Source organism: Cydia fagiglandana, chromosome 3 (assembly GCF_963556715.1).
Source record: "Cydia fagiglandana chromosome 3, ilCydFagi1.1, whole genome shotgun sequence".
Taxonomy (NCBI): domain Eukaryota; kingdom Metazoa; phylum Arthropoda; class Insecta; order Lepidoptera; family Tortricidae; genus Cydia; species Cydia fagiglandana.
The window spans coordinates 18,885,246-18,906,545 of NC_085934.1; the positions used below are offsets into that span (position 1 = coordinate 18,885,246).

A 21,300-nucleotide genomic window follows, 5' to 3' on the forward strand; every position below is an offset into this window, starting at 1 on the left:
CAAGGCAGACTAAGCAGCTAACAAGCTAATTCGAACGTACACTGACATCAGAATGATATTTGGATCATTATTTAGTTATTGTTCGTCTCGTCCACATCAATACATGTACAGGCGCGTACGAGCGAAATGCACGACGAACTTGAGCTGTACGTCAATCATGTGGTCGTCATCAATCAGTTTTTCACTTTTCCTTTATGTCTAAGGGTGTTATTCCAATTGTCTAATATCTTGGTCCTTGGTCATTGCTTCTCACTCTCTCTCATTAAGCAAAATGTGAGTCAAAATACACATTGGACAGGACCAAGAAATTGGACAGGTGGACTACCACCCTAAGCATAGCATCATCATTGTATACCTAAGAACTGCGCTCTTGTTGGTGAAGTAATCTCCCATAGTTCTTTCTATAGCCATTTCTTTGGCACACCTGAAATACCTGTCGTAAAATTTAAATAATCACGATTAATTAGCAGTGGCGCTAGTGTGCACGTTGATGGGCTAGGCAAAGGGAATGCAGTTATTTTTTAGCCACCGTGTATAAATCGGTCCCCATTATCCGGCACGTGGCCATTACGCTAACTGCATGATGGTAGGTAGACGCGTAAACGTTTGGCTGATTGCGCTCGATTGCTATGTTTACAGCGGTGCGCGCGCACCCATAATGTGGTCTTCATATTGGATGGAAATCCGCACATAACACGGCACTGTATATCGCATGGCCACTTTGAAATGGATTCATTCATAATGTTGATACGTAGTACATACTCGTATTTTCTGTGGCAATTGCATGGACATATTTTATGAAGTGATCATTTGCGGCTCAGCCATATATAAATTGCTAATTAAAATTGACCCTTATCATCGAGCAAGACAATAGACAGAAGACAAGAGAAAACGGTCCGAAAGAGAGGATCACATTAGAGGACTGTGTCTCACTTGCACTGGTTACAGTATTGTCATTATATTGATATATTGACTTGTGATCTGATGACGTCATTGCATGGTCCCTTTAACCCTTAAATTGGCATCAGGACAGAGGAGGCATATAACCTGTGCTCGTTTTTTTGCATTTTTTTTAAACAGTCAAAACGAGATACGATCCTCTGGTTAATTTTTTTTTCAGTCACAGTTTTTTACCGAAGCACTCATTTCGGAATCTACATATACAGGTCCGGCCCGCACACCGTTCAGGCGTGCGAGCGGGACATCACTATATGCCCACATAGCGCTGTCTTCCTCACACACCGGAGCCGCATCAGTGTGATAATCGCGTTACAGTCTTGCGCATTGCGCACCCATAATGCGCGCGTTCGAGCGCATCCGACGTTTTTCTATGCGTTTCTTAAGGTCCCGTGATGAAAAAGTGTGAATTACCTGAGTATAACAGGTTTTTATACAGAAAAAGGTTTCATAACATTGTTTTAAATGTCTTTAAAATTATTTATCTACGCACATATCATTACTGCTCTAAAATGCATTCAGAAACCGTAGGAAATGACCAGCATTATCACAACCAATTTTACTATGAGAACTTTCTTATCTGTGGTAGTAGGTAAAATTTGTACTTTAAAGTTATAACTTTACAGATTTTTGTAAAGTTATGAGTTTTAAATTTGGAACAGCTGTCAAAACTCAAGTGGGTGTCTATTCTAGTATCCATAGATATTAAAACAATTATCGATACGAAACGTCAATTCGGTATATTTTTTTAATATAACCCGTAGGACATTTGATCTCGAGTGGCATGAGAATAGGGACTTCATTCTTTTGTCTATGAATTAAAAAAAACTACGGATGCGTGACATTTGTGAAAAAAAGTTTTCATTTACCGCCATTTGACTTACAGTTTCATCTTTTAATTAGTTTTAGGTTATAAAATTGATTTGATAGTTATTTTTAAACAAACTTTAAGCAAAAGTATCGTGTAAAATGAGTGATAAAAAGATATTTAGGAGCCGCCACCTCTCAAATCTGCGAGTTAAGTCAGACAGCAACGATGGATGTCGGTTGAAATATGAGGTTAGTGAATATATAATAGAAGGTAATAATATGTGTGTAGATAAAGTAGTGTATGTAACTGTACATAATTAGGCATTAAAACACTCGTGTGATCCTTTTAAGAAACTCACTTCGTTCGTTTCTTAAACCCACACTCGTATTTTAATGCCTTTCATTATGTAGCAGTCACATAAACTACTATTATGCCGTACATTTCAATGCATTCATTTATAAGTATAATTACGTCACATGTAATACTAAATCTCGCTTCTTTGACAACACGGAACCTTTAGAGCCTGTAGCTACGCTCGGGCTTCGCTTTCACTCTAATTAGAGCAGTGGGCCGCACGATATGCAGATAATATATGGACAACACAACGCAACGCAATACAATAATGACATCTTCACACGTGATAGGTATTGATCTGTGAAGTGAGTGGTGAAGGAACTAAAAGCGATGATAGCGCTCGACGTGGCAGAAATGTTAACTTTTCTGAGCTCTAAAATTGGCAAAAGTAGTACCTGCACCAAAGAAGGCCCATCATTTTTTTTTTCTTATGTTTAATATCAACTTGCAGTTGTCTATGGTACTAGCGAACATGAACGCAAAATTTGAATCCATTCACACTTGTAAAAGTATGAAATTTGGGGTCATCCATTAATTACATCACACGTTTAGGGGGAGGGAGGGGGTCAAGAAAATGTGACATATTGTGACATGGGGGAGGGGGGAGACACAAACTTTGTGACGTCACTTTAACTTCGTCAGTAACCGGAAATTTATTTAAATTATTTTATTCGCTGTACATTTAAATAAGAAGAAGAAGAAATACATTTATAAATAACAAGTTTTTAAAACGATAATCGTTTTTATTCGTTTAATTTTCTTTCATAAGCAGTTTTGGGTTACAATTAGTGATGTACCGACTATTGATTTGGCCGACTAGCCGACTAGCCGACTAATCGGCGCTCGAATGGCCGATTAGTCGGCCGACTAGTCGGCTAGTCGGCCAGATCATTAGTTTCGTATAAGTTCAGGTGAAAAACAATAGTTTTGCTCTTTTGGTTGCGCTATTCATATATTAGCTTGGCTAAAAGGTGTTTTCTATTGGTTCAAAGACCTATCACAAGAATCCTCGTTCAATTTCTGTCTTTCTTTTATTTTGCGATCCTGATGAGCAGAAAAAGTTTTCACACCCTGAATAGGTATTTTGGTAAAATAGACATAACACATATGGTAAATATTAACTGTTGGTTTCTTTTTTTCTGTTTTTCTTTCACTAATAAAGTGCCGACTAATCGGCCATTTTTGCCGACTAGTCGCCGACTAATCGCCGACTACAAATGTGGCCGGATAGTCGGTTTTCCCGACTAGTCGGCGACTAGTCGGTACATCCCTAGTTACAATACTAATATTTATATCGTCAAATATATTTTATTAAATTTTTAATAATACTTAGGTACTTCCATAATTCGATTTGTCGATTTCGTAGAAAAAATGTGACGTCACACTAGGGGGGGAGGGTTTTGCCAAATGTGACCAAGTGTGACAAGGAGGGGGGGAGGGGTCAAAAAACCTAGAAATTCGTGTGACGTAATTAATGGATGACCCCTTTTGAATTAGGCAAGCTTTAGAAATGTTAGAATTGGACCTTTTTTGGCACAGGTACAGTCACCACAAGGGATTTTTATGCCATTTAGGGTTCTTGCTAAATTGGAAATTGTATAGCGTAAGTATTGAACAACTAATTTAGCTAGGACACAGAATAACTAATAGTACTACGCTAGGACCGTAAAGCAGAAGGAAGCAGTGGTGGCCGAGTGGATATGACGTCTTGACTTTCAATCCGGAGGCCGCGGGTTCAAATCCTGGCTCGTACCAATGAGTTTTTCGGAACTTATGTACGAAATATCATTTGATATTTAACACTAGCTTTTCGGTGAAGGAAAACATCGTGAGGAATCCTGCATACATCTGCGAAGAAATTCAAAGGGTATGTGAAGTCCCCAATCCGCATTGGGCTAGCGTGGGGACTATAGTCCAAGCCCTCTCGCGCATGAGAGGAGGCCTGTGCTCAGCAGTGGGACGTATATAGGCTGAAATGATGATGATGATGAGGACCGTAAACGTCGCAGCAATCGCGGAGGGTGATGGTACTGTAATAAGGTATGTATTTGTTCAATATTTAATAAATAATCAGTTATATTTTAGGGATTTCTTGAAGAAGATTAAATCGCAGCCGCTACAGGGGTCCTTTTTGCTCTAAAACGTTACGTTACGTGTTGTTAGTGTTCAGTGCGATCAGGGACATAGGTAAAGGCTTTATTAGTACTGTCATTAATTCATTTATGCATTTAATGGAGGCTATTTAATAGCAGAACTAATAGGTAGACCGACTAGTAGGCATTTAAATTTATGGATGAATGTTGTGCGCAATTATTGTTTTGACTTATAATTCGTTTTTTTTAGCATTAGAAAGAACTCCACAGAAGCAAGCGTGCAGTTTTTATCAGGCTCGTTATTTGTTAATAATTATTGAATTATTTAATGTAGCATGGTCAATAGATATAATTTACTTCAAATTATTACCGCTAAAAGTGCCGGATTTGGAACCACAAGCTTACTTCTGCGAAGTTCTTTCTAATGCTAAAAAAAATGGACTATAAAATATGTGACGTTATCTATGAAAAGGGAGCTTATTGTCGATGGCGCTTCCGCCATTATTAACGATGCTCCGATATAAATACAATGCCGCGCGACGCTGTGTGGCGTATGCGCCATCGACAATAAGGTCCCTTTTCATAGATAATGCCCCATATGGGTTCAAAATATTTTGACTACGGTGACTTAAAATGAAGAGTTGCAGAATCTAGAAACTTACTTATGCAACAATGGTAGTGTATAGTTATATTTTTTAAGGTGTCCGATTATTAATTATTTAAGGGTTTCTCATGACTTTTACATAATATACAGATATCTTAAATAAAAACTTGACTACAACCAACGCCAATCCTTCACAGAAAACCGCACCAAAATCGATCGAGTAGTTTTGCAGATCATGTCACTCTACAGAGGCTATACCCATCACACCCAACCCAAGCATATCATATCACCATTTGTTATCCTTTGTTTTTTGTTTTTTCTTCGTCCCGTCACAGAATAAATAATAGTACTAGGTACAGAAGACTCACTACTCACTCTCTAACAAAACGCGGCGGTTACGATCAGGACAGATATGGCCGCTAGGTGGCGACAGCGACACGCGCGGCTTATGGCTAGCCACCAAAATTGGTGTGGAACGGGTGTACTTTTAGCTACCTGTTGCAAAGCGACCAAATGAGTGAGCCACGCCTGGTTCCGTGTATAAGAACTAATTATTTTTTTATTTAACATTTTAAGTCAGGCAACAAGGCTCATAAATTACAATTACCTTACAGACTAACATATATATGTCGCAGTAAGATAGATAAAGCCGTTACATAGTTATAACTCTAGGGATATAATTATATGACGTAACATAGTTATATGAAAGCGATTCATTACTATCTTACTAGGTATATAACTATAATACGGCTTTAGTTTAGTGATATAGTTATATTACTGGATTAAGTTTAGTGATATAGTTATATTACTGGATTAAGTTTAGTGAAATAATTGTAGGTAGGAGTGCAGCGGTGCGGCGGAGATATAGTTATATCCCTAGGGATATAGTTATATGCCGTATAATACTTTTTAGCAATATTACGTAAAAGTACAGGTCGATTCACGAAAGCTGGCGCGAGATTTCTACTGAGTGACAGCTATTTTCATTCAAATTCTGTCAAATATCGCGCCAGCTTTCGTGAATCGATCGCAATGCCTCATAAACCCTTAAGAATAGCAGCATGAAAATATATATAATAGTTATCTTACTAGGAATATGATTATAATACGGCATATAACTATATCCCTAGGGATATAACTAAGCCTCCGCCTCACTGCCGCACTCCGAATACCTACAATTACTATCTTACTAGGAATATGATTATAATACGTAGTTACGTACTATACGGCATATAACTATATCCCTAGGGATATAACTATACCTCCGCCGCACCGCTGCACTCCTACTTACAATTATTTCACTAAACTTAATCCAGTAATATAACTATATCACTACACTAAAGCCGTATTATAGTTATATACCTAGTAAGATAGTAATGAATCGCTTTCGTATAACTATTATGTTACGTCATATAATTATATCCCTAGGGTTATAACTATATAACGGCTATATCTATCTTACTGCGACATATACATACCTATCCATTTTATAAATTTAAAAACTAGACACTATTTAGGCGACAAAACGGCGCGCGGCTCCATAGAATCGTCTGGTCTGGTTATAAGTAAGCGCCAATACCATTTTCCTAATCTAATCTATTGCATTCTTAGTTTTATGCTAGAATACACATGCTCTATTTTAATTGTTAATACCTATACTGGTAGGTATTTGTATGCGTCAAGATTTAAAACTACGCCACAGTTCCATTCCAATAGGTATGGTCAATAATAAAACAAAATGAAGCAGGCAAAATATATGACACCCTAATGAATCCTGCACACATGAGTGTCTAGGTTGAAATCCAACTTAATTTCGTTTTACCCATTTACCAAAATTCGACGGTTTGTATGGATATTTGTATGTCTAATTTGGTGTCCCCCATCACGCAAAAAAAAGACTTTCACAAATAGTTTAAAACGTGGAAAAGGACATTTTACTCCGGATTCCATCTCCTAAGGGGATGCAATGGGGTCGCAATGTGAAGAGGCTTGTATTATTATAATCATAGGTATAATTCTTTGTACCCTATATTATTGCAGGTGGCTGCACCTATTTCCTTTTTTTTTATACCACATCGGTGGCAAACAAGCATACGGCCCGCCTGATGGTAAGCAGTCATCGTAGCCTATGGACGCCTGCAACTCCAGAGGAATTACATGCGCGTTGCCGACATTTAAAAACCGGTACACTCCTTTTTTGAAGAACCCCATAACTACTGTAGACCCTCGGGAAAACCTCGGGAGGGAGCTCATTCCACAGCCGGAGCGTCCGCGGGAGAAAATTCCTCTTAAATCGCACAGTACGCGACCATTTAGGTTCTAGAGTGTGAGGATGAACATCCTGCCGACGGCGAGCGGTGCGGTGATAGAAAGCGGCCGTTGGCATCATGTCAAATAGTTCCTCAGAGCAAACCCATTGTATAAGCGGTAGAACACACACAAGGAGGCAAAGTCTCTCCTTAGACTTAAAGGTTCAATACCGCTTGTGAGTTTGGGATCATTGACGATTCCCACAGCGCGCCTTTGGACTGAGTCGAAGAGTCCAAGCTGGCATCCAGGTGCTCCTGCCCAAAGGTGACAGCAGTACTCCTTCTAAGGAAATTAGGCATGTGGAAAAACATGATTATTTAGGTAGCTAACCTTTTTAGGGTTCCGTACCCAAAGGGTAAAACGGGACCCTATTACTAAGACTGCTGTCCGTCCGTCCGTCTGTCACCAGGCTGTATCTCACGTACCGTGATAGCTAGACAGAGAATAAAATAAAGATTTAAGTGGGGCTCCCATACAACAAACGTGATTTTTGGTAAGTACTTGGATGGGTGACCGTTTTTTTGCCTTTTTTTGCATTATGGTACGGAACCCTTCGTGCGCGAGTCCGACTCGCACTTGCCCGGTTTTTTGTAAGTTTTATAGATACGGTAGAAAAAACGTTCAGAGGCAGTGAGGTGTGGATTCATTGTTTTGTGATTATCTTTCTTGTTTTATGCAAAATTATTAGATCAGTATGATTCATTCCAAGACCAAGATAAGGTTATTTTTTTGTCTCCATAAGTTGCAACATCGTTTCTTGAGTCGAATGAATTAAAACTACATTGAGAATATGTAAGTTTTTCGCAAATGGGTATTTTTTTTATGTATAACAATTATTTATTTACAAACAAAATATATACAGTGGTATTACTAAATGAAATTAGGTATGATATTATTGCATATATAATAGGTACATATTATACCTAGGTACACGTCAATATGCAATATATGTATTTTAACTATACGCGTACCTATGTTTAAATTCCTGGTAAAGTAACAAAAACAGCGGATGTTTGTTCATGTATAATATCGGTTCTAGGTTTAACTTTAAACATGTTCCAACTTCTATTAAAGCACCTTACTACCTTAAAATAAAATCGAATCCTACTCAACACAATCTTGCGCTACAAAACCCTATTTCGATTTTCGATAAATGCCAAGTGTTATCAATTATTTGTTTAGTTTATCGATATCACTACAAGTTTCAGTCGATATGTCCTTAATAAGGTCAGAGACGTCGGTGTTATGTCAACGAACTCGCAGACTACCCTCTTGAGATTGAATACTTATCGCGGAGATAAAATAAATATGTGCTATGTGCTCATCGTTTGAATTAAGGCCCCGTGGGTTTAGGTTCTCACTGAGCCTAAGCGTGAGAGAAATGAATGTGCGTTGCCCGGGATCGCGGAAATCATGTTTGTAAATTTTAATTTTATGTATTTTAATTTACGATTTATTATATATTGTATATTCCTCATATTACATATTTATCTACTTTACGGTTGGACCCATTTAGTTGCGGTCTCTTCTAGGTTTGTGATACACCAACGATATCAGGTAAATAGGTTAGGTTAGTACAGATGGACGACAGAAGCATTTAAACATTAACATTACCTTGCCTAATAAATACAGTAATTATACTAATTATCATAGATGATACTTATGCTCTTATCGTAAGTGCACGCGTCAAGGTAATGATACTATAGATTATGATATCATTATTATCAAACGTTGTCATTAAATTAAATAATAAGTCAAGATCTACACTTCTGGCCAGCCTTACCAGTGCCCTACATATTATATTACCAGGGCCAGGCGTGTCTCACTCCGCGATTTCGTCGCTTTGCTACAGGTAGCTAAAAGTGCATCCGTTCGGCCCCAATTTTGGGGTTTGCCATAAGCCGCGCGTGGCGCTGTCGCCACCTAGCGGCCATATCTGTGCTGATCTGATCGTAACAGACGCGTTTTGTTAGAGAGTGAGTCTTCTGTACTTAGTACTATTATTTATTCTGTGCCAGGGCTCGGATTTTTCAAACTGGTTTTCAAATTCCAAATTTCTTACATTACTCGTAGTTACATTTAACCTGAGAACGGCACATTTTAATATGATTAAGTTTTATCTCATATGTATGAGGATAAAATATAAATAAATTACACGCTCATGGTCGGATGGTGGCCGATACTTCGGAGAAATTCGGCAGGAGGCAAAAGGAAGAGAGGCGAGCCGCAGCATCGTTTGCGTTCCTGATTTATGAACAAGGGCCAATCAGATATTAAAATTAAAGATGGAACAAGAAGCATTTTTTTTACTTTTCTTATGGGAAAAAATGTAAGCCTTCAAAATATCACAAGTGATGACGAGGATGAAGCTTGGAAGGAAGTCCAATTCCAGTGAGCTTTGGGTAAAAAACATGTCCGTTCACTATACACAAAAAGAGTACAAATGGCGAACTTAACGCCTCTAATATGTTAGACTCTAAAGTTTAATCATAATTATGACTCACAATAGCTGCTGTGTAATTTTTGTATTCATAATTATTGGAAATACTTATGTGCAGTATCGATAACTGATGCATAGATACCTAGTTACCTACTTCATAATCGTTACTCAGATGCCTAAATAAATAAAGGCGCCCTTTTCTCAAACGATATTAGTCTAATATTATTTATTTATTACGATTTGACAGTTCGTGGACCAATAATATTACGGTCCCATTCGGATTATGAAATAGTTAGACTTCTATTAGACATCTTTAAGACATCACCAAGATACGATAACGATATGTTAAAGATCTAACCTGTCAAATTTGACATTTGCGCGATTCTGGAGATACTCTTGAACGATTTCCACAGGATATGACTTAGAGATCTAATTCACATCTTACTCTATCTAACGTAAAAGTGACATCGGTTGCCCGAATTGCGCTGCAAAAGAGAACTAGTTGATATCTAAACTATAACGTCTATAACATATCTAGAATGGGTCTAGTACGTGTCATCTCTTGTGAATAACTTGAAGTTCGAAATACGGCAGTTAGTCTAATATCGTTGAGAAATGGGCCCCAGGCATCGCTGGGAAGACAGTGTGACGGCAGATCTGCTTCAGCTTCACGTCAGTAACTGGCAGGAAGTTGCGCACGATCAGGAAAAAAACATGTAAGTAAGTACGTCTCGAAAATTCGTGCTGGTAATGAAAAGATTATCAGAAAGCATTTGTAAAATGTAATACTACCACAGAATAAATAATAGTACTAGGTACAGAAGACTCACTCTCTAACAAAACGCGTCTGTCACGACCAGCACAGATATGGCCGCTAGGTGGCGACAGCGCCACGCGCGGCTTATGGCAAACCCCAAAATTGGGGTCGAACGGATGTACTTTTAGCTACCTGTAGCAAAGCGACGAAATCGCGGAGTGAGCCACGCCTGATACTACTATGTATTACATAGTAAGACCTACTTAAATGAGTATTAGTAATGTACTAATGATGTACCACGCGACACCCAACACAACACGAAATGAATATTAACGAACGACTGCGATTTATCACGCAGCACTTGTTTCTTTTATTTGCGATTCGTTGCAACGAGTTTTCTTACAATTTCATATAAAACTCCGACTACCAATGAAGATAGTGATAATTTTACACCTTATAGCAATGTCATAAGGTCTACTAATTGCTATCTTCATTTAGAATGTGTTTAGTTTTGTTACTAGACACAGCTATTTTCAGCCGTAGTTGTTTAGATTTAGAAAGAAACGTGACTGAAGGTGACTTCGTCGTGTCAATACCGCGGAAAAAGCCTCTGAATCTTCACAGAGCAGACATCAGACATCAGCAAGTAAAATAATTCAGTAAGTACTTTGTATGTACAAATGGCTGTGTGTAAGTATGTGATTTTTCGTGTCGAAGCAGCGTGTCTTAAGTTTGGTTTGTGGTCCTATTAGCCATGTTTGCTATAATTGTAATTTAATTGTTATAGTGTTGTTATGTAAATCCACTACTTGACGCTAGATGTAGACTACGAAATAAGTCTCGTTTTGGTAAAAAAAACTGATGCATGGAGTTACCACTCGTTCCTTCTCTATGGTATGATGGAAATGACGTCGCTTAGAGCGATGGCGGAAAGAAGCTGAATCCCTGCATTCTAAACCATTCCTCGCAACAGTCGCAACCTCGCAACCCCCGTTCCGCAATCGCAATTCCAATTTCCTTTAAGGTAATTCAGCTCCTAAATTCCACGCTTGTCTAGAACATTGACAAGTAGCCTGCATATATAACTAGCATGCTAATCACTAGATAACATAATAATACACAATGCATAGACCTATCCATAGAGATCAGAAGACAATAGCGTTTGTGTCGTAAAATCTGCCGCTAATGTACAGCCGCCATCAGATATATCGGAGCGGCCAAGGCGCTCACAAATATCTGGACACGCCTCTATTCTTAAGGCGTTAGAGTGCGTGGTCAGATATTTTTGAGTACCTCGGCTGCTCCGATATATCTGCGTACAATCCACATTATTCTGCGCGTCGAACGTTGACTGAACAGATGCCGTCATTTAAAAAAAACCCAACCGATTTGGTACATGACTTTTAGGAGCTTTGCCACTCCTTTAACGGATATGAATCTATCAATCCATTATTTATTAGAACACTACACTAGCTTCTGACCGCGACTTCGTCTGCGTGGAATGAAGATGATGATGATTGATAAAAACTACCCTATGTCCTTTGTCGGGGCCCGAACTATCTCCATATCAAATTTTGTCCATATCGGTTCAGCCGCGGACCAGAGCTGTTACCTCTTCACGCACACACACACTTTGGCATTTAATTTATTAAATATGGATTTAGAACTGTGAACATTTAGATATCAAGTGAATATCTAAATATCCCAATATAAGAAACTATTATGCGAAAATAAGAAACTATTTTCTACTTACACAAAAAATGAGACTTGCAAACTATGTGTTACACGTCCTACACCAGCCAACTGTTCTCAATTGTTCAAATCGGTTTTAGGATATTATTCGACATATATTTCTTTATTACTTTAGTTCAATTAATTTTTGAATTATTGAATGAGTGAGTCAAAATTTTTTCAGTGCATTAAGATCTGGATAATTTGGCTCTCAGTTTCAAATAAAGTCGCGTGGCCTTATAACTACTTACCACCTACCAGCACGTGTCGCGGTACTATTTGTCACCTAGTTTACTTACATATACGTGACACGACACGAATAAAGCACTATCAATAAGTCTGCAAACATACATATAGGTAGATACTATTTTACAAAGAATTATTTTGTTATTAAATGGTAGCCTTCTAGCGGTACAAAACCAGCTGCTTTTTCCAATATACTTGTTGACTTTTAGTTTCTTTTGTATTCCAGTATTTACTTTTCGGTAAACTACCAATAATGTTGTATTCCTACTTATAATATTGCAAGATACACGTGTCATAGAACAGCTAGGTAAACTCACTGTATCAACGGCTTGCTATCTTCAGACATCCTTGGATCCTAATGTAACTTCACACTAAACACTAACCAACGTCAGTTCCAATACTATTTAGCTAGGAAATAGAGAAAAACCTCACTGTCACTAATAAAGCTTGAATTTTGCTACTACTTTAGCCTAAACGCACGATAGGAACTAATTCTAACCATTACTGGGTCGTTATCTAGAATACTTTGAGTGGTTATCACCTACCGGGCACTCCTTCGCATTGGAGATAACGTTACGATGTGCAAATAGGAGCCGATAATGCTGTAAACATGTCGTATTAGGGTCCCGTCTAGCATCTGTTAGCTTTAGGCACTTTATCGAATACACCTTTGAACGGTCGGAAGTTTTTACTTTTTAGGGCATTTTCGAATTCTCGTAGTGATCCAAAAGACTAGTGCCCTGTTAGCTCTTTTTTTAGGGCTCGCCTCATCTCTTGACGCCTAAAAGGCTAGGCTATTTTACTAATGAAAAAAAAAGGCTCTTAGCCTTTTAGGGGTCAAGACATGAGGCGAGCCCTAAAAAAGAGCTAACATTGCTCCAGTCTTTTGGATCACTAAATTCTGGTGATTTTTGAATAATAACCGTCTGATATTTCCAAGAACACGTGTCACTAAAAAGGAAAATCCTTGTTTTGGAAAAACTTTAAGTTGGATGACACCGTGATATGCCGGTCGTATTTGTCTACTTGACAGAGTGATAATGATAAAGTCTGCCCCTTTGAATAGCGTGGTGTTATAACGTGATAAGTACTTATTTAATCGCGTGGATAAATATCCGTAATACGCCTGCAGTTGTCATTTTTTTAAATCTTGCTACGGAACAAGAGATGCCATTGTCAATTACCTATTTAAGTTTGCTTCCTTTTTTATGCTTACCTAATAGTCCTAATACCCTTCAAGTGGCATTGTCATACCTACGTTATTTTTGAGTTGTTGATATTTTAATTTGATTGTATATAATTATTCAAAATTGAAATTTAAATTACGTAGTTGCCGGGAGCCGGTTCCTACCACTTGGAGGGTCATCATCATAATTTAAGAGCATGGCTCTTGTCGGTGGAGTATGCGCCAGTTTTCGCGGTCCTCGGTCAGGTTCTTTAGGTCCGACAGTAAGACACGACATTTGCTTTTAGTTGCTGTGTATAGCTTGCTCGTGGTTTTCCTCTTCCTCTCCTAGCTTCGATCTTGCCTTCTAATATACCTAGTTTTAAAGAAAGTGTCGTGTCTTATGTCTTATCAAGTGACCTATCATTTTGCCTCGTCTATTCTTGGAGGGTCAGAGTTAACAGTTTTAATTGTAGCGTAAATACATATGCAAAGATAAGTAGGCTTTCGTGTCCCTAAAATCAATTCAAAAATGTTAAGAATCTTGGAACCCCCTGCTGATAAAGTGTATGTCTGTTATCGCCTTTTGGATTTTAACTTAGTCTGTTTACATTGAGACGTTCGCAGAAGTCGTTTGGTATCAAAGAATACATCATTAGAAGGAGTAGCGCGACAAACGGCTGGGTAAAAAGAATTTTTTTGATGCTTACATGATCTTATTCCTGAATGTTCAGCAAGTGACAACACTGTGCTATCGTCCCGTTTTTTTATATATATTGGTTTGAAAGGGACGACACTACAGTGTTGCCACTTTTTAATTTCTACTCTTTTTTGCCAAGCCGTACGTCCTAAACCTACACATTTATCAATCGTGCTTGAGACCATTATAATGAGCCCAAATTTAATGTGGTTACCTTTGGTCGTCGAATTTAAAAGGTTCTTTCATTTAATAATAAATAAATAAATATTAGGGGACATCTTACACAGATCAACCTAGCCCCAACCAAACTAAGCAATATGGGTGCTCTGCTAGGCGACGATATAAACATATACATACCTACTTAATAGATAAATACATACGTATATACATAGAAAGCACCCATGACTCAGGAACGAATATTTGTGTTCATCCCACAAATAAATGCCTTTACCGGGATACGAACCCAGGACCATCGGCTTTACCCACTAGACCAGACTGGTCGTCACAAATAGTGATCATTAAAATAGTATCAATCAAACTAACGTGATATTGATATAAATCTGAATAAAATTATATGCCCTTTAATCATTCCATCTTTAATTTAAATTTAATCGATTAATTAGTAGATTATTAAGTCAATTTCTTATTAATTATCTCGTAATTAGACAGTTAGGAAAATCTCCTTCGTAAATCTAACGCCAATTTAACAGTAATTCGATAATAGCATATATTTTTTTAATTTATATTTGTAAAATGTTAGTTTTTTTATAGACAACCCTAAAAACAAAGATCGCAGTACCTGTTAGTTAATTAGTTTTAAAATATTATTATTTTAGCTATTACATTTAATAAAAACTGGACACTTGTCCGCCAGTCGGATACGTCATCTATGAAAATATCAACTGACTGCCTATCATGGTTCATGAGATACAGCCTGGTGACAGACAAACGGACGGACGGACAGACGGACAGACGGACAGACGGACAGACGGACAGACGGACAGACGGACGGACGGACAGACGGACGGACGGACAGACGGACGGACGGACAGACGGACAGACGGAAAGACGGAGAATGGAGTCTTAGTAATAGGGTCCCGTTTTTACCCATGGGTACGGAACCCTAAAAATGAAAGATTTAAAACTTGACTAATTAATACGACAGAAGCACATTATCTGATTAGATACCGCCAATACAACTTCGAGAATGGATAACATAAGGATTACTAGATTAGTTTAGATAAATGATAACTGAGGAGTGTCTTTCAAAAGGTCTTATTTCTCCATGAACACCATACAAGAATAAGCCCTTTTGAAAATACAGTCCTCAACCGAGTTCAATCCCCGGCAGTGCACACGTGGTTGGTGATTTTTTTTAAACCGTGATGTTAGCAGAAAAGCCGTACTATCTGATGGAAGCTGACTGTAGCCTATGGATACTTGTGACTTGATGAGAGGTGGCACTAGTGCCTTGCCGACCCTTTATACATAGTTTCACATGTTTGTATCTTTTTTTAATTTTAATACTGCTGAAATTGTAACATGTAATGTAACATTACCTACGCTTGTAATCGGAAAGGAACTGGCTCTTGAGACGCAGGGAAACCTACTTTAAGAGCCAGGAATCAATGTTATGTAACAACTCAATGTTGCAATAACGATTATTTTTATAGATTGTCTGTGCAGTTAATGCCACAATTCTTACCGATTAACATCTTCGACCAAAAAACGTCACTTTTGATACTGACAGCTCAGTATCATATTGGAAACAGATCTAATAACTACAACTCAAATTGGCCTGTAAATCGCGAATTAATGTCTCGTTTCCACTGTTCGTTAATTTCTAAGCATTGATATGTCTGAAATTACTAAGTACGTGTTATTTCTTGACGTGCCTATTAAAGTTTTACTGTATTTTGCAGTCAAGGAGTGAAAATGGGTCACGTTGTACGGCAATCGGCATTATTTATCCTCTAGCCGCCCAGAGTCCTATAAAAAGGTCTCCTGTTCCATTCTAATTTGAATCTTTGTTTTGTCAAATCAAAATTGCATTTATCTTGGCAAGTTTTGACATCTGCTAGAGGTAGGGTTGCCAGATGGTCGGGATTTGGCGGGATTCTCCCGATTTTTAGCATGTGTTCCCGATTCCCGACAAAGTGTAAACTGTCCCGAAAAACAGCTTCACGTTAGCGCGCGAGCGAGCTGAGTAGTACCAATAATGTAAAATATCATTATTTTTAATACAATTACTTTAATTTGGATGTATTGTTTTTCCCGACTTAAGTCCCAAAATCCCGAAAAATGTATATTGTTTCCCGATAATAGCTCCTTTCGATCTGGCAACCCTAGCTAGAGGTTAAAATAAAGAAACACGTTTTATGTTTCCTGCAGAGTTCATAAACGATTTAAAGAATTCGAATACAATATTAACAAAACATAAAAGGACACCTAGCTGCCGTGATTCAGGTAAACATGATGAAATCATACTGTTTCAGTGTCAAATATTATCATGAACAAGATAGTAATTATTTGTATAGGAATTACATTGTAATTTGTAAAGGTTTTTCAAAATAATCAAGGTAAATAAAATAGCAGTTTTTACTCCATTACTAAGAGGTTCAATTATAAATAGAAGAAAAATAAAAAAAAGGGGAAGTGCGAGTCGGACTCGCGCACGAAGGGTTCCGCACCACAATGCAAAAAAAAAACAAAAAAAAAACGGTCACCCATCCAAGTACTGACCCCGCCCGACGTTGCTTAACTTTGGTCAAAAATCACGTTTGTTGTATGGGAGCCCCATTTAAATCTTTATTTTATTCTGTTTTTAGTATTTGTTGTTATAGCGGCAACAGAAATACATCATCTGTGAAAATTTCAACTGTCTAGCTATCACGGTTCGTGAGATACAGCCTGGTGACAGACGGACGGACGGACAGCGAAGTCTTAGTAATAGGGTCCCGTTTTACCCTTTGGGTACGGAACCCTAAAAAGACCGTACTCCCATCTCATCATACCTAGGCCCAAAACGCACTTATAACCCCTCAGGTCTCCACTTGACTATCCTGCCCTAATATACACGGTGTAACATGACATGAGTAAACCGAATAATTTTAACAGCATATTCCTGATCATATTTAGAGACAAAAATGTCCTATAAACTTTTTTGATATTCGCCTAGTTTCAGAGATATTATAAGTTTAAAAAAAAAAACAAGTTTTTATTGTTACATAGTGTGAAAGGCCTTTTTGATGGTGACGTTGCTGTTATGGGACGGAGTCTAAATATCCTTATTGATAAATGTCAAAAAGGGGCAAGTAACACTATGCAAAAAGTAGGTTCTACGAAAAAATAATGTAAAAATCAATTTTAATTGACATGTTTTCCAATAACATTTATTTTTTATGTACAAATACACTCAAACAATTGAAAAAAACAAAACAAAAAAAAAATTTTTTTGGCTAAATTGACCTAAACTCATATTACATTTTTTACTTCTTTTGACCTCAGAAATGCGTGGTTAAAATTATTCGGTTTACTCATGTTACACCGTGTATAAAATTTGATCAGATGTTAATTGTAACAAGAGTTTTACATTATTCGGAGTTTATTATTTAGCTTTCATAAAAAAATTGGTTAATTTACTTGCATTTTACAAGCTTTTATTTAGTTTCACCTGACCGTTGTCTGTCTGTCTGTGTGTAATCAAATCTTGCAAGTTAAATTTTATCCAATTCCCGGTTTCCGATTGAGCTGAAATTTTGCATGCATGTATAAATCGGATGACAATGCAATATTATGGTACCATCGAGCTGATCTGATGATGGAAACAGGAGGTGGCCATAGGAACTCTGTGATGAAACAACGCAACCTAATTGTATTTGGGGTTTTAGAATTGTCTCGATGAGTATTAGTTGTCTGTCTTAAGAAAAGTACAGTCGGCGATAAAAGCTTGTACCACAAATGAATTTTTTGCCAAAAACTTATTATCGCTTTACTTATGGCAAATATAATATTTTATGCTTATCAGGACTTATGTGGTATCTTCATCAATAACAGCTCTTTTCACAGAAATGCCTAATTCTTTGCCACAACTTCCGATGTTACGTAAGATAATATAAGATACCTACATGTCCTACATACATAATATCTTATGTAGATATTAGCGGTCTTAGAGGCGTGTGAGTTGTACAGAGGGAACTAGACCAGCGGCTAAAATAAAGCTACAAAATAAAGTTTTAAATATTTTTTACATAACATACTTAAAAACTACCGAACGAGCGCGAAGCTTGAGCGAAGCGTCTACGTACTCTAGTCGCATTTCTTTACCGATTCCGGTGTACATACATACTATATGAGGTTTCGACAATTAAGTATGTACCTATACGGGTATTTTGTCGTTCCACTTTTTGTAAAATTTATATAATAGTGGATCCATGGGGGTTCGCGAAGTCTACATCTCAAGAGCCACAAGTGACACTTATTATACAAGTACCTAGATAAAATATAACTACAATATAAAACAAATATAACTACATCCAGCTGTTTTCACAATATTTTGTATTGTTTAACTTGAATGCATTTGACGTGCGTAGACGTGTGGATCGTTTACTCATTAATATACTGTTTTGAAACCAGCAACGATCTAAGACAATAGCGTATGCAACTGTTTATTACATTACAGTTCATGGTGTGCGGGGATCATATACAGAGTCGTCACCAGCCTATAATGCTTCTCCAGTACCGTCTTTATCATAAGGGCACAAGGGGCCCGTGCCCATCCTCGGGGGGGCCCGAAGGACAGTAACAGTATATTTGATTACCCATAATAAATATTCCCCCCAAATTCTTATGTGCCCCAGGGCCCCAGCATAGTTTAAGACGGCCCTTTGCTTCTCACTGTTTCTGGTTCTCTGATTCTTGTGGTAGCTCCAGCCTGCATTCTGCGGCAAGGAATGGGAAGAAAAGACTACGAGGGAGATGCGAAGTTGACGTTAAAGAGCCACCTCACACTAGCGTCTTTTGAGAGTCTGCGTCTCGTCAGCGCTGTGGAAAATCGCGTCGCTGCGCAGATGCGCTCATGGCCGGATTTCCGCCTCCACTCACAAGGCCCGGGCATATTAGGGTCCCAGGCAACTTAGCAATGGTATTGAGATGGAGAAGCCCCCCTCCCCTTAATTCCATGTGCTATACCAAGTGCCTAGGGGCCCTAGGTCTCTAAATTCGGGCCTGGTTGCGATAACGTTGCATCGAGCAGCAGCCTGATAAGCAGACATCGTACATTTTCCAGCATTTTTGATGCAGCGGAGTGGTGTTAACGGAATCGGTATAAATAAATTCAACCCTAATTATTAATTAGAATTAATGACGTTAATATTAACTTTCCTTAATTTACCATTTCAGTTGAAATTTTATTATCTATACCAATTCCGTTAACACCACTCTGCTGCACCAAAAATGCTGGAAAATGTACGATGTCTGCTGTTAAGACGCCGACGGTCGGGAGACGCTAGTGTGACCCTAAATCGCACTGCTCGCACTCGGAACCAACTGCATTATGGCGCTACCGTTCTGCAGTCGGAATCGGAATTTATAACACAGCGACATTACTCGTTGCCGGGTTCCAACTCAAACAGAGATAGGTACAGGCAAATTCAATATGTCCTATATATTGTTTTTGAAATCATTTGGAATACCAAATGATTTCAACTCAGAGAACGATTTCAATGAGGAAACTCATTGGGCAGGTAATATTGGTATTTGAACCTACGGGCTCCTATTTGTCCACGCGCGTATTTAACGACTCAGCTACCGCTTCATACTTAACTTACATTAACAACAGGCAATAAACTGATCATAATGTAAATGACGAAGGCAAAGGATGGATTGATACACGCTCAATCATTGAAATGGAAGTGGGCCGGACATGTGGCACGCATACAAGACCAGAGATGGACTAAAAGGGTGACTACATGGGCAGGTCCTCAAGGCAAAAGAAGGGAAGGAAGACCGGTAGATAGATGGGAAGACGAGCTGAAAAAAACAGCCGGCCCCAACTGGATTCAAGTAGCCCAATCTAGAGAGGACTGGCTATCTTTGGAGGAGGCCTTCACCTGCAGAGGGGTTCTTGCAGATTAAAATTGTATTAAAATTGTATCAAATAATACCAACATTTAAATGAAAAAAAAAAAAAATCACTAATAACTATTACTAACAAAATGAATTACTAACTTATTAGATTTAACTTTTTTTGTTTTTAAATTTTTGTAATCTGCAACGAAATAAAAGGCTTTTTATTTTTTATTTTTATTTATAATGTAAATTACAAATAATTGCGCTCTCATGCATTATTGCATTACAGAGATGCGTATGTCAGACCCACATCAAGCGCGTAACTCTTTGGGGAGTAAATTTATTTGCAATCAGTTCAATGGCACGCGTTTTGTTTTAAATTATCGTCGGGTGACAAGCAAAAGTCACTAAGTACCACCACAATTACATAGACATAGTGAACCATATTAGTACAGAAAGAAGGTCGATTTTTGTTTAAATTTTTTTTAGTAATTAGTGACTTTTGCTTGTCACCTGACGTTATGTATTTGGGCATCAAGCTTATGGCTCCTCTACACGATGGCCCAACGCCGGCCACTCCAAGGGATGCAGCCATGCGGTAGAATGAGATAGCAATATCACTTGCCCCCTCTAACGCATAAATGCGTCCCTTGGAGTGGCCAGCGCTGGGCCATCGTGTAGAGGAGCCATTAGGGTAGTATTCCATCTGTCCAATGTGTATTGCGTCTCACATTTTTCTTAGTGAGAGAGTGAGACGCAGTGACAAAATATAAGTAGATAATAATCACTACTGAACTTAAATAGGTGCCACTAATATCTAATAAATAGGTATACACTTTAATTTAAAGTACCATCACCCACACTCTTAACTGTCCATCAGGGGGGCGATTTTTGAAATTCGATCGCTCGATTTCGTCGCTCGAGAATCGGTGGAAAACGGCGAAATGCTAATTTTTAAAATACGAGCGATAGAAATTTGGAATCGAGTGGTATTGACCACTCGTTTTCAATTCTATTAGTAGAATTTAATTAATGTCTAGTAGTGGAGATATCATTTAACGAA

General features: G+C 38.1%; 2 protein-coding genes across 3 annotated transcripts in view; one reads left to right on the forward strand and one right to left on the reverse strand.

The window, feature by feature from the left end:
- The window catches only part of LOC134680285 (bifunctional arginine demethylase and lysyl-hydroxylase PSR), a 359,994-nt gene that overhangs the window by 141,563 nt on the left and 197,131 nt on the right, over positions 1-21,300 (forward strand). The gene's annotated exons all lie outside the window — the stretch shown is intronic.
- Positions 1-21,300, reverse strand: part of LOC134680280 (proton-coupled zinc antiporter SLC30A2) — a 42,028-nt gene that overhangs the window by 18,201 nt on the left and 2,527 nt on the right. Inside the window, exon 1 of one of the 2 annotated variants that reach the window (XM_063539381.1) lies at positions 12,621-12,756. The exons of the other annotated variant lie outside the window; for it this stretch is intronic. Coding sequence (XP_063395451.1) covers positions 12,621-12,649 — 29 coding nt within the window. The 5' untranslated portion in view covers positions 12,650-12,756. Of the gene's footprint in view, positions 1-12,620; positions 12,757-21,300 lie in introns of those variants that run through there. 2 annotated transcript variants of the gene reach the window in all.